The 13,705-nt window shown below is 44.2% G+C and overlaps 1 protein-coding gene and 1 long non-coding RNA gene across 2 annotated transcripts; one reads left to right on the forward strand and one right to left on the reverse strand.

The window, feature by feature from the left end:
- Positions 1–2,103: 2,103 nt before the first annotated feature.
- LOC115735714 lies at positions 2,104–5,024 on the reverse strand. Its single transcript, XM_030667107.2, has 4 exons — positions 4,996–5,024; positions 4,454–4,902; positions 3,481–3,819; positions 2,104–3,361 (listed from the first exon to the last, which is right to left on the reverse strand). The coding sequence occupies exons 2-4, from the start codon at positions 4,886–4,888 to the stop codon at positions 2,738–2,740; spliced, it is 1,398 nt and encodes a 465-aa protein (XP_030522967.1). The 5' UTR covers positions 4,889–4,902; positions 4,996–5,024; the 3' UTR covers positions 2,104–2,737.
- LOC125312838 lies at positions 4,766–5,089 on the forward strand. The gene is made up of 2 exons (XR_007196893.1): positions 4,766–4,905; positions 4,999–5,089. It is a non-coding gene; the product is annotated as an uncharacterized LOC125312838 (long non-coding RNA).
- Positions 5,090–13,705: the final 8,616 nt, after the last annotated feature.

Here is a 13,705-nt window from a genome sequence, read left to right on the forward strand (position 1 = left end):
TGCCCAAATGGAAAAAAAAAAAAAGAGTGAAGCCTCACTGGGATTTCTCCAGCGTTGGGACTAGCAGAGCCTTCGTCAATGCGAAGTCATTGTCACTTCTTACAAGGATCATTAATATCCTCGACCCCAAGAAGTCGAGAAAACCTGTCTGGCCGACACTTCTTTCATTTATACTCGCGCACGGGAAGAGTCAAACAAACTTAAACTACTCATCGTGTAAGCCAGGATTAAGAACATCTCCACCTTTTCTGCAGCGATGCTGGAAGATGGAAAAACAGAGCATCAGCGAAGTGGGTGCCTACAAGTCAATGCATATAAGACTTGGAAAGCAAAAGAGTGGTGGTGGTCCGCATCGGTTTTCAGTGAGTCAAGAATGGCAAGTGCCCAGCTAAAACCCACGATCTTTAATTGCGAAGCCAGGACGCCCACGAGCGTTCTTGGAGTTAGCATCTCTGTTGTCCCTTTGAAGCTTGCCAAGGCTGAACATATTGGGGGTCGACAAAGCAGGTCAAAATCTAAACCTTGAATGGAAATATTACTCTGCAATCTCATGTTTCAAGGCACATACCGCATCTAGATCCACAAACTTTCGGCGAGTGCCGGCTAGTCCGCCTTTCGAGCCCCTACGAGTTCGGCTCCGAACAAAAGAAGCAACATTTGATAGCTTTCCAGTTCCACTGTACATGAATGCATAATTGTTTCTGTGTCAACCCAGAAAATAGGATGAAGGTGACCCTTCTGATTTGTACGTATCAAGAGATGCCATTGCCATTGCCATTTTTGTAGAAGTGTGAGTAGGTGGAGAGCTCAATGAAGGTCCCCCACGTCCACTTTTTGTCATCATTCTCGGACTATTAGCTAGCTGGCGTTTGAAGAATTTAGTTGTTTTCACGACTAATGAATCAAGCCCCAGATTTTCTTTTCCCTTCCCTTGACCAAACAAGGGAAAGAGCTAATGAATATGGAGGGCCTCCACAACCTTATTCTTCTCGACTTGTCTGCTTCATTGGATTTAATATCAAGTCAAGCGCATCACTGAGAAGGGAGTGAAATATGTGCCTGGAGGCAAGAGAAGATAACATGTGTATCGTGTCCCTTCGATCCTTTAATGCCTGGACCTTCTCATGTGAAGATGATAGCTGGGACATGGAGAAGACCTTTTTTCTTCTGCGCATCTCTAGTTGTAGCTGGGAAGCACACTATGCGTCTAGTTTAGCGAATGTTTTGCTCGATGTAATGTAGCAATTTAAATGGGCTATGAAGAGTGCTTGACAAAAAGCGTCGGTTGTGTTGGACGATACCGCAAAACCATCATTTTGAAGGACACAACATGGGTTATGACTTATTAGATGTTTTAGCCACTGGACAAGCATCTATCAAGAGCACTTGCCCATAGGTTCTGGAGTTTCTCCAGTTCACACTTCGCAAACAGGTTGATTGCATGTTAAATGACAGAACTAATAACATTACTTACTAGACATCTTTTTGTCCGTCCCCTGTTTTGCCGCTAGTTCATCACATCCTGTCCCCCGAAAAACCAATATTTGGCCTTCTCCTTCACTCAAAATCGCATCATTGGAGATAAGTTTCGAGCCAGGACGAGAGAGATAGTCCCGGGGCTATGGGGTTTTGTTGTGCAGACTCTTATGTACCCAGTGGCTTCCAATTACTGTAAGACGTCATGCACAAGAATTAGCTTGAAAAACACAAGGCTACATGCAGCCAAACCAGAGACACACACCACAGCAGCTTATCACCCCACGTTGTGGTCCAATGAGCAGAGGGACTTTCAACAAAAGTAAAGAACCTTTGACAAATGGTCGCAGGGAGCGACCCCCCCTCCCCCGTGGTCCATTGAAGACATCTCCCATCTGGGAACAGAAAAAAGAGAAAAGCTACCCCCAGCCTTCTTCACCGTGAGAGAATGGTAAAGAATATCACGCGTGTGGACATGGCTCAACTTACTGAGATTGTTCCAAAAACACTCTTCACCATAGGATAAACATCTCTGACAGGAAAAAACAAGCAAATAAATAGAACATTCACTTAAGTTTTTCTACAGATTAAGCCGACCAACAATAAAGGTGAAGACTAAAGAAGGAGTAGAGCTGGAACTCCCTATAACGAGCCATTTCATACAGTGAATTACAATGCCTTCGTTCACACCTTTCAGTTTCAACAACTGTGCTAAAAGAAAACAACAATACAATCAGAACCCTAACAATCTTACCTGGCAAGTGGGGAATTCACTTCCACCAGCCAGGCACCAGACACACAAAAATCCTTCAAAAGTCTACCACATGACAGTAAAAACCTCAAGACCCTAAAACTAACGGAACAGAATTAGTTTTGGAATCCTAGGGCGGATAGCAGTTTCCTTGTTACCACTACCGCCACTCGTCTAAGGAAAGGAATACCCCAGAACATAGTCGAAGGCCAATGGCTCCGCCACATCAAAGCATTACCATTCGGCTTTCTTGAATGGAAGGTAAACTAAAAAACAACCTCCATTGCTCTATTCCTACCCGGAATGTTGAGCTCCAACTCCCTAGTTGGATTCTGCACCAAAGAGTATAAAGATTCATCTAGGCCCAGGTCACAACCCTTTGAATGATTATGCTCTATTTACAGTCTAATAGAGGCATATAAAAAATCTACCTACCTCCTACCTAATATACCCTAGTTTGTCAGCCAACTAAAACTATCAACAATTGCCCTATTCTCATCCTAACAGTCACTATACTTCCATTCTCCAAGTCACATTATCGGTGCAGCTATCATCTGCCTTCTCTAATGCCGCAACTTTGGCCCGATATGCAGAGAGCGCAAGTGCGCTCTTTTCCCTTTCATCTGGATGAAACTCAGAAATGTCACTAATAGATCCAGATCGCAAATCTGCCGGAGGGATGAAACAGTCTTCTGAGAGACCCGGCACATTAAACGCAACCTCTTCGATCGTCCAACTTTCCTCCATCCTCGTTTTGGTATGGCTCATCGCAGTCTCCCCAAACCTGAAAAGGGTCACCACGGAATGCCCAGAATGGGCAATCATGATACCATCCACAGGTCTGTAATCATGAAGGAATGAGTTGATTGTTGTTTCCCAATAAACAGCATCTCCGCCACCACATTGAATCCGAGTCAGATGAGAATCCTCCAGGTAAAGAAGAAGTCCTGTTTTCTGGCTAAAATAACCAAATAAGGCGTGCCTTATGATCTCTGCAGGGCCATCACTCCGGGCCTTTAATGTTTGAGGGTCAGCACAGAGCTTCAAGATAAAGCAATCTTCGCCATTAAGTTTCTTCTCGCCTACGCACCTCGCATCAGCAAACAGACTCACAGTGGTTCTAGGGTCGAGACCCTGTAAACAGAATTATGGCCAAAAGAAGAATTAGCATGGCAAGACCACTAACATCACACAGTCACACCAGCAGAGAAAAAGGAGAAAAAAACATAACAATATCGCGAAATAGGTTTCACCTGAAGTGCGCGGCGCAAAGGCCTAACAGGGCCTTTCGCCGTGTGCGCACCAAGCCATGGTGTGTGTCGCCAAACAAGTTTGCCATTGCAGCCAGCATGAACTTTACTTCCTCCAACTGCAAGCTCCACATACCACATATCTGGATCCATCTGCCACAGCACAAAACCACCTGCGTGTGCAGAATTCCTATTCTTGATCACCTTCGAAGCAGTTTCGAACTCCGAAGTGGTCATCCTCACCTTTCCCATTGCATAGGCATTTTTAACAGAGTTCTGGAGCATCTGCCCGCCAGAAGCGGCCGTGTACTGTTGCAGAATGTATTGCGCAGAAGAAGTTTCCTGAGACACAACCCACGATAAGAAGTCAGATTTAGTTTCACAGAGTCGAAGTAGTTTCCGCATGAATGGTTAATAGCTCCAAAAAGCAAACAAATCAATCCCCTCGTCGAACAATTCGACATAAACAAAACGTCTACACAAACAGCCCCAATTTGTTAGAACCCATCGAAATAAGAAAACGACATCAGGTTTCTCAGTTTGCATTTGGCATGTATAGCTTCTTAACCATCTACTAAAATTGCATGAACACGGATCACAGTGGGAACAAGATTATGAAAGATCAGTCTCCAGTCGCTGCTCAGTGGAGATGCAAGTCGTTTCGGTGACAAAGTTCTTATCTCTTAAGTGCAAAGTCGAGATTCTAAAACAACAGTATCCCATCACTCAATGCTAACAGTAACAACTAACAACAGATACAGTTAACAAAAGAAACCGAACATTAATGCATAGCAAGAACAGTGGAAAAGACCGATCCCAGTCAGATTCCCTCGCTAACTGTTGACCTCTACAAAACCTTTCCTATCTGTGCTCGATCGTAAACCGAACCGCTTTGACACCACCAAGAGCGGAGCCAAAAGAAAAGAAAAGAAAAAGAACAGGGGAGAGAGAGACCGGGGGTGGGGAGGGGTCTCACAATGGGAGTGTCCTTGATACTGAGAAGAGGCAGAGGGTCGAGAGAGCTGACGTGGACCGGCGCGAGAGGCGCGCCGAGCACCCCGAGCAACACCCTCAGATCAGACCTCCGGCACGCCGCAGAGCTCACCGACGGCGCTCTGTAAAGCTGGCCTTTCACCCACTGGCCCAGGGCCGACCCGTTGTTCCTCCTCGGGTCGCCCGTCTCGCCCCCGTCCGGATCCGGGCCCTCCATCAACGGCGCAAGCGCCCCACCCACGGGCCTCAAGCTCCCGGATCTCCAAACCACCGGGTCGGGTGGGGAGGTGAGGGCGCCGCCGGTCTTCTTCCGGCGGAGCAGGCCCGACATGGGAGACCCGCCCCGGGAACGGGACGGGGACAGGGTCCGGATCACTTCTTGCTTGAGGGACGAGAAGAAACCGTGCTTCTTCTCCATGTTCGAACAGAGAGATGGTGCGCGCTTGCAGCAACAAGAGAAGAGAGAAAGAACTAGAGGGAGAAAGTGAGCGAGAGGGAGAAAAAGGAGGGAGGAGTTATCTTCATGAGAGAGAGAGAGAGAGAGAGGAGTTGCAGGAAAGCGCAGCGGAAGTGGGAACAATACTTCCGTTTTTGAAGTGTGTGCGAGGGACCGAGCGGGGCAAAGGCAGCGTGCGTGCGAGTGCCACCGTGTGAAAACAAAGCAGGAGAAGCCGGCTTCATAATTATATATATATATATATATATATATATATATATATATATATATATATTTTTTTTTATTTGCCTTTCTATTTTTCGTTTGGCTAAAAGTAACAGATAAAATAATAATGTCGCTCCAGTATAGACAGTAAAAAAAAAAAAATCAGAATTAAAATCAAAACACCCATAAAAGCTGGGATATCCCACAAGCCTAACCATAGCAATAGCCCTTAGAATAGCAATATAAATCAGCATGGTTTTTGTGGACATAAAGTTTGATTTTGATTGAGGCGAAGCAATTAATTAATAGCGAGCATGAGCAGTTTGTAAAGAGCTAAACAATCGAGCGAGAACCCGCTGAATTGAGCATGAAATTCTAAAGAAATTCACACGTCCGATTCTTCGGGGAGCATCGATCGAGCGAAAAAAATTGAAAATTCAAACGATCTGGCAATATGATGAGATGTTGATGTCACGATAATTGCTTCAGAGTTTTTCTTTTTCGGACCTTTTACGAGTTGATATCTAATTTATGCAGAACGACCAAATATTTTTCTAATAATTTGGGTTGGGTGGCGTCTACATTCTAGGATATTTGGTGCATTATTTGCCCCGCATGCAGTTTTGAATCGGAACGGCCACAATGCAATTCCACCACGAAAACTCGCGCGGTTCCAGCTCCCGGTGCGTACTCGCTCACATCGTGGCTAATCTCGCGATTTATTTGAGCGGCCGATGGGACCCCGGGAGCAACGCGCGTGCAGCGACGCGCTGTCATCAAACTAGGGAGAGTGGCGTCGATTGCTCTCTTTACTCGCAGCGCGTGAGGCCGTTTTGGCCGTAGGCCCATAGCTACTGTTTAAATGTCCTTTCTACCCCTCCCCCTCCCCCTCCCCCGTTGGTGCGCTCCAGCTAAGCCCCGTGGTCAGTCAAGCACGTTCTCGGCAGTCAACGGGATCATAACTCTACAGCCCTGGTAAAATAATACATTATACGAAACATTAGGATTTTATATTTTATATTATTTTTTTTCGTAGACGTCTAAGAATAGATCGATAGGCTCGCGAATGTAATCGAATTCCCTAAATTCGCCTCGATGATTTTTCTTGTAAAATGAGACATAACAATTAATAAGTACCAAAGTTACCGTTAAATTCCGGTAAATAAGCAAAAGCCCATGGAGAGTCAATTTCCAATTTCCCAATTACCTCTTCAGCTGAGGTCGAGCAAGATAAGTCGCGCTCGATCGGCTCCGAACCACACTTCAAGCAACGAGCCCCGAGTCAAGTTTGAGCGCGGGCATTGAAATGACTCGACGCGACTCGACTCGACTTATGCACTGACTTTCAAGTACCCTTGGTGTCCAAAATTCCACGACTTCCCGTCTTTTCATATAACGTAATCGAACAATCTTGAGGACGCAAATAAGAACAGAAGCCGATCGATCAGAAGCGCGAGATCCCAAAATAGACGGACAAACAACGTGCGCTCGAATCTCATTTTATTGGGCGGCATGTCAGTTTGCGATTTGGCATTGGCCATTGGCATTTTAGAAATATGGCGGAAATAGACGGCGGGACATGCACGTCATCTTCTGTGGGAGGAGGACGACGGTCCGACGGATCGACTGTCCTTCAACGAAGAAGACGACGAGCATCGACCATGCGATGACGAAAGGCTTGCAAAGAAGAAAGAAAGAAAAAGAAAAAGCGCCTCCCTTTCTGAAAAAGGAGGCCGTGTGCCCATCTTCCGAACGCGTTTTTCCTTCTTTTGAGCTCGTTGCTGGGGTTTCCCACTTCAAATGCGAATCGTTTCCAGCTATCTCTCAGCGGAAATTCTTATCCCCCGCGCAACTTGCTTCGATTAGAATCCAAACGGCACAGGGATTCTCCAAAAGCAACGATTTCTACACCTTCTTTTCCAATCCGAAAATGACAACTCCTCCTTTGGAGAAGAATCCCACTCTCGTGCATCGAAAGTGTGTAGAGCCCTTCAATTCGTTTTTCCACCCTTGGGATGCATCGGCTCAAGGTGCGTCGTATTTGGGAAGTGGTCCTCGATCAAGCATAATACCGTCGTCAAAGTATCTCACATCACTTGTTTGTGCCATACATCATTTTGCTCTGTTTGATTCGTTTCGTCGATGCAGAAATTTTAGTGCCAAATAGCTCGGCACTCGACCTCAAAAGAAACGACTTATTGATCCATCGCTTTAAGTTTGAATGCAGTAGATTTCATGTTCAAATCACTATGTTGTCTTCTATTTTTTCTTTTGAGTGGCAGTCACCATGGCTCTTATCTATAATATCTTTTAGGCCTGTGTGTATCGTCCCACGAAACGCATCTTTACTCCATGTACATGGGTTACGTTAGATATATTGTATATATTAGGATTATAATTTTTCCTTTAGTGTATGTATTTACGTTTATACCATTTTTTGTATGTATACTTATATCGGCCTTGTGCATAATTATAAATCAAACATTCCATTATTCACTTCTCTAAATTTATCATGGTATCAGAGCCGTGGTTTGCTTTTCTTGTGAGTACTGTACACTAATCCACGACTACGGCGGTCCCGACGTTGTCTTCATCAATCTGACTTCGCGATTATCCGACTTTGTCTCGCCCGATCTTCTTCGTCTTTAGCCTTGTTCTCGCGATCGACCTCGGGTTCTATCTTCTTCACTCATATATATATTTGCTTCCACTTTGATTTATTGATATCAGAATCAATGGCTAATAGTGATCGAATTGATCGCATTGATGTTAAGTTGGATGGTTCTAATTACGTTATTTGGAAACCCTCGGTGATGGCTGCTCTTGTTTATCGTGATTTATACGAGCATGTTGATGGCACTCGTTCTTGTCCTACATCTTTGTCCGATAATGCTGATCCTAAACCCAATCTTGATCAAATTACGCGATGCGAATATGAAATTAGGGCTTGGCATGTTGCTGATCGGAAAGCATGGGCAATATTATTTGGTTCTATTAGCCATGATCTTCGCCCCCAATTTACTCGGATTGTTGGTGCAAAACAGTTATGGGATCAAATTGCTGAGATGTTTATGCAAACAAGTTCCGTTCGTGTTTATCGGTTTATGAAGTGCCACTCGGGGTACATGATCAATTCGTGAATTTTTTTAATTATATGACATCTCTTTGGTCCCAACTTGATGTATTGGCTCATCCAGCATGTCCCACGTGTGCTGGTTGCATTACTTGTGCTGCATTTAAACTTGAAGATTAGAACAAGAATCATCTTTACGAATTTTTTATGCAACTCTCACCGGATTTTGAGGGGGTTCGAAGTCAGATTCTCTATCGCTATCTTGCACCATCTCTTTCTGATGCAGTCAAAGAACTTCAGGCTGAGGAAACCAGACAAGGAATTCTTGGTGCTCCTCCATCTCTAGATCTCTCTGCAATACTAGCCACCCCACAGCCTGATTTCCGGTCTGGCTCCTCTCGGTGTGGTTTCCGGTCCGCCTCCTCTCAACGTGATTTTCGGTCTGGCTAGTCTCGGCGTAGTTCTCAACGTGGTTCTATGCGTGGCTCCTAGTGTGCCTCTTCTCGGCAAGGTTCGCGTTTTAATTGTAACTTCTGTTAGCAAAATGGACATGCTGAGGATCGATGTTTTCCGAAGATGCGTGATCTTCCCGATGCATCCTCACGCTCGGTTGCACCTGTCTCTTCTCCATCCGCAGATCGTGCCACTCCATCCTCGTCTTCGGATGATCGTCTTACTAATATTGAGGCTCGGCTTTCTTGTTTAGCTCAACTTCATCTTGGTTCTTCCGGTGCATCCTCTACTTTTGCTACTGCATTTGCCGCACAATCCTCACGTGATAGTTTTTCTTGGATTCTTGATTCTGGGGCTGTTCATCACATGACCGCCTTTGCTCATCATCTCACTCAGGAGACTACACTCAAAAATCCGGAAGGGTTCTTTATAGCTGATGGATCCTCTATTACTGCTACTATGCAATGCTTTCTTACTATCCCCGGCAGCTTTAACGTGCCTAATGTGTTGCATATACCGAATTTAGCCCCGAATCTTTTATCCGTTGGGCAACTTGCTGATGTGGGTTATACGGTGACATTTCTTGTTGATTCTTGTGTTGTATAGGATCGCACGAGTGGCCGGACAATTGGCGGGGGTAGTAGACATTGAGGATTGTATACGATGCAGCATCTCCGGCTTCCCTCACTTCAACATGTTCTCATTGTCTTCAACCTTGATTGTTGGCACCAGCGTCTAGGTTATATATCCGCTTCCCATTTGTCTTTTCTACGTCAGCAGGGTGTGCTTGGGCCTATTTTATCTATTGTTATGCGTCCTTGTACTAGTTGTCCTTTAGCTAAGTAATCTGCACCTTTTTTTTTTTTCGTTAGTTCTTCTATTTCTCCTCCTTGTTTTGATTTAGTACATTCAGATGTTTGGGGTCTTGCCCCCCCAAATTTCTAAAAGTGGCTTCAAGTATTATGTATCGTTTATTGATGATTATTCTCGTTATACCTGGGTTTATTTCATACGCTCTCGTGATGGATTTCTCTCTATCTATAAAAACTTTACAACCATGATCTCTACTAAATTCTCTAAAACTACTAAATTTTTTCGTTCTGATTTGGGTGGGGAGTATCTTTCAACAACTTTTCGTTCTTTCTTAACTTCTTAGGGAACTTTACCTCGCTTGTCATGTCCGGGTGTTCCTGCTCAAAATGGTCTTGCTGAGCGAAAACATTGTCATATTCTAGTTACTACTCGTGCTTTCTTGTTGTCCAATTACGTTCCTCTTGAATTTTGGACCGAAGCACTTTCTGCTGATGTCTATCTCATAATCGACTTCCTTCTCTTGTCCTCTCCAAAGCCACCCCTTACCAACGTCTTTTCTCATTACCACTTACTTATTACCAACTTCGTGTTTTTGGCTGTACGTGTTACATGCTTCTTCCACCCCATGAGCGTACCAAACTCTTTGTAAGGTCGGTTCGGTGTGCTTTCTTGGGCTACGGCCACGAACATAAAGGATACAGGTGCTATGATCCTTTTTCACGGCGTATTCGTATCTCTCGTAGTGTTCAATTCTTTGAGCACCTACCGTTCTTTTTTGCCGCCTCTACTTCTTCATAGTTCTCTCCATCTGTTTTTATAGATTTTCCTTTTGATTCATCTATTGTTCCTCGTATTATATCTTATCTATCGGACCCAGTGCCACCACCTTCTCTTGTTATGCTTCCTCCCTCGTCTACTTCACCCGCCACTTCGATGCCTCTTGACAATTCTCGCCCACCGTCCCCTCGGCGGAATCCTTCGTGAGATCACCGTCCTCCGGCTAGGTACGTAGTTGCTACAAGTTATTCTAATGAGTTTGGTTCCTTTATGGCTGTTGTCCATACTTTGCGGGAACCATCACATTATTGTATGGCCGTACAACATGCCGAATGGTGTGATGCTATGTCCGAGGAATTTCTGCTCTTGAGCGCACCGGTACATGAGATCTTGTGCTTCTTCTACTAGGGAAGTCCTTGATATCTTATTGTTGGATCTATAAAATCAAGACTCACTCTAATGGTAGTATTGAGCGCTATAAAGCGCGTCTCGTTGCATGTGATTTTGATCGGGAGTATGGAATTGATTATGAGGAGACCTTTGCTCCTGTTGCCAAAATGGCTTCTGTTCGTACTCTTCTTGTAGTCGCATCTATTCGTAATTGGCCTCTTTTTCAGCTTGATGTGAATAATGCTTTTTTTCATGGGGTCCTTTAGGAGGAACTCTATATGCAACCACCTCCTAGTCCGGCTCATTCTCCTGGTTAGATTTGTCGTTTTCGTCGGGCCTTTTATGGTCTCAAACAGGCTCCTCAAGCTTGGTTTGAACGTTTTGCAGATGTTGTTCGGTTAACTGGTTTGTTCGGAGTGAGAATGATCATGCTATGTTCACTCACACTTCTCCGATTGGTTGTACTATTCTGTTACTCTATGTTGATGATGTGATTGTTACTAGGGATGACTCTGCTCATATTGCTTATACTAAGCAACATCTTCACCGTCGGTTTGATATGAAGGATCCGGATTTGTTACGTTATTTTCTCTGTATTGAGGTTGCTCATGATCGATGTGGTATTCTTCTCTCCCAGCAGAAGAACATCATCGACTTTTTAGCTCGTGCTCGGTTATCTGATACTCGTACTACGGCTACTCCCGTCGAACTTCATTTACAATTTCGTTCGGATGATGGTGAGCCTCTATCCGATGTCACTTGCTATCGGGCTCTTGTTGGCGGTCTTGTCTATCTTACGACTACTCGTCCCGATATCGCCCATGCTATTCATCTTGTCGGTCGGTTTGTAGCGGCTCCTCGTACAGTTCATTATGCTACTGTACTCCGGATTCTGCGATATCTTCATGGTACTACGACATGCTCAGTTTTTCTTCCATCAATTTCCTCACTTGCTCTTCGTGCTTACTCGATGCTTGATTGGGCTTCGGATGTTATTGATCGCAAGTCTATTACGGGATTTTGTGTCTTTTCGGGTGATTCTCTGATTTCTTGGTGTGCCAAGAAGCAACCTGTCGTGTCTCGCTCTTCTATTGAGTCTGAGTATCGTGCTATGGCCGACACTACGATTAAGGTTATTTGGCTTCGTCGTCTCCTTACCGATCTCGGTGTTGCCTCCTCTAATTCTATTCCTCTTCATTGTGACAACAAGAGTGCTATTCACATTGCTACAAATTCGATTTTTCATGAGCATACCAAGTACATTGACATTGATTGTCATATCACGCATAATCAGCTCCAAGCACGTATCATTTCTCTTCCCTTTGTAGCCTCTGTAGCCCAACTTGCCGACTTATTCACTAAATCTTACATCACAACGATTTGCTGATCTTCTTTCCAAACTTTCGTTAGTTGACCCACCTTGAGTTTGAGGGGGGTGTTAGATATATTGTATATATATTAGGACTAGGGTTTTTCCTTTAGTGTATGTATTTACGTTTATATCTTTCTTTGTATGTATGCTTATATCGGCCTTGTGCCTAATTGTAAATTAAACATTCCATTATTCACTTCTCTAAATCTATCGGGTTCAAGGTGATTTGCATGCATATGCATGAGGTCTATTCCAACGGACAAAACCTAGGACATGCTCAAAATAAATCGAAGTCTGAATAAAAATCAAGAGCATATTATTTTTTTTTTTTTGGGAAAATTGTAATGTAAGGCGCTTTCCTTGATGTCCCGATCATTCTTAATCTTAAGCTTAAGCGATATGTGTATATGAATGATTGAAATAGGTTGAGACACCAATAAAATACTCTATTCCAAGTCTATTCATGATATGGATAGGATTGTACATCTTCTTCGTAAATTGATCGATCTATTGCCCAAAACATGGTTCGGAGCTCCAGCGAACTTGGCAAGACGCCAAGCGCATGATCCAGTCTACTCGACATGTTGTTGCATGTATATGTTGTCGAGTGAATATCAACGTTGTCAATCGAAGCACGGAAGTTAATTAACTGCTATTGGAATTTCTTTCCCCCTTTTTTTTTTTTTTCATTCTTGTAATATGTGGGAGCATCTCATGTGTCATGCTCAAACCTCATGTACACCATTTGGACTGTTGTTGCCCCAGGATTCACGTCAGTTCCCATGAGTCCCATCATGGATTGAGCTCGATTATTAGAACAAAGAAATATCTTAACTAGGTTGTCCACATCCCACCCAAACAAATTCTCTATTACTATCATGCGAGTGTGCATGATCAATCATGGGACCATGGGTGGGCCAACAGATTGATGCTGATCCATACTTTCTTTTGCGGTGTGTATGTTGAGGCATGATGGCCCGCATTGATAGTAACCCCCACAGGAAAAGAAAGGAAGAAAAAAAAAAAAATCAAGCACAGTGACAAAAATCGAGGGTTGCTTAAAGAAAAAGGCATTCAAGTCAAGAAGAAGCTCTTGTTTCATCCTATTGTCAGTTCTACATGTCATGGAAACCTGCTTCTGATGTGCTCTCGGCTAGCAATGAGAGATTTCCTTGAGAAATTAAGTAGGAATAGGTGGAGGGAGACCGCACGTGTATGAACGACGAGTTGGCCTGTAGAATTTGACGGACTGGGCGAGCGCACGGGTGGAATAAGTTGAGGGGCAAAACTCGACTCTGATGCCATGTTAGGGAGTGGAACAAGACCGCATACCTCATGATCGACTTCACTATTACGATGTAAAGTGCCAAAATCCAAGGGTTTTGGTTCTTTTTAGGCTATCGAATTTGCTATTTGGGTGCCTTCTCTCAGGGCTCATTTGCTGTGTCTTGCCACTGTGCTCTTGTAGTTAAAAGAGTTCATTCATTTACTCAAAGGAATTGCTATCCGACATGCTCTTGTTTTGACCAAAAGTGGAGACATTCCTGTTCCCAGACGCGTTCCTCGTCACAGACCAGGACATCAAAACACAGTGAAAGTTAGGTATGCAAATACACAGATGATGGAGCTACACAAAAAGGGTTTTGTCCTCGAGTCCGAAATGATGATGGCACTGAAAGGTCTCTCGCCACACCAC

This window comes from Rhodamnia argentea, chromosome 11 (genome assembly GCF_020921035.1).
Source record: "Rhodamnia argentea isolate NSW1041297 chromosome 11, ASM2092103v1, whole genome shotgun sequence".
NCBI lineage: Eukaryota > Viridiplantae > Streptophyta > Magnoliopsida > Myrtales > Myrtaceae > Rhodamnia > Rhodamnia argentea.

Bases quoted from the DNA above. Each gene is read 5' to 3' on its own strand.
- LOC115735714 (XM_030667107.2), bottom strand. From the start codon at position 4,888: ATGGAGAAGAAGCACGGTTTCTTCTCGTCCCTCAAGCAAGAAGTGATC. The intron at 3,820-4,453 runs GTGAGACCCCTC...GTTGTGTCTCAG, and splicing joins GTATCAAGGACACTCCCATT to GAAACTTCTTCTGCGCAATA. The intron at 3,362-3,480 runs GTGAAACCTATT...TTCTGTTTACAG, and splicing joins CTTTGCGCCGCGCACTTCAG to GGTCTCGACCCTAGAACCAC.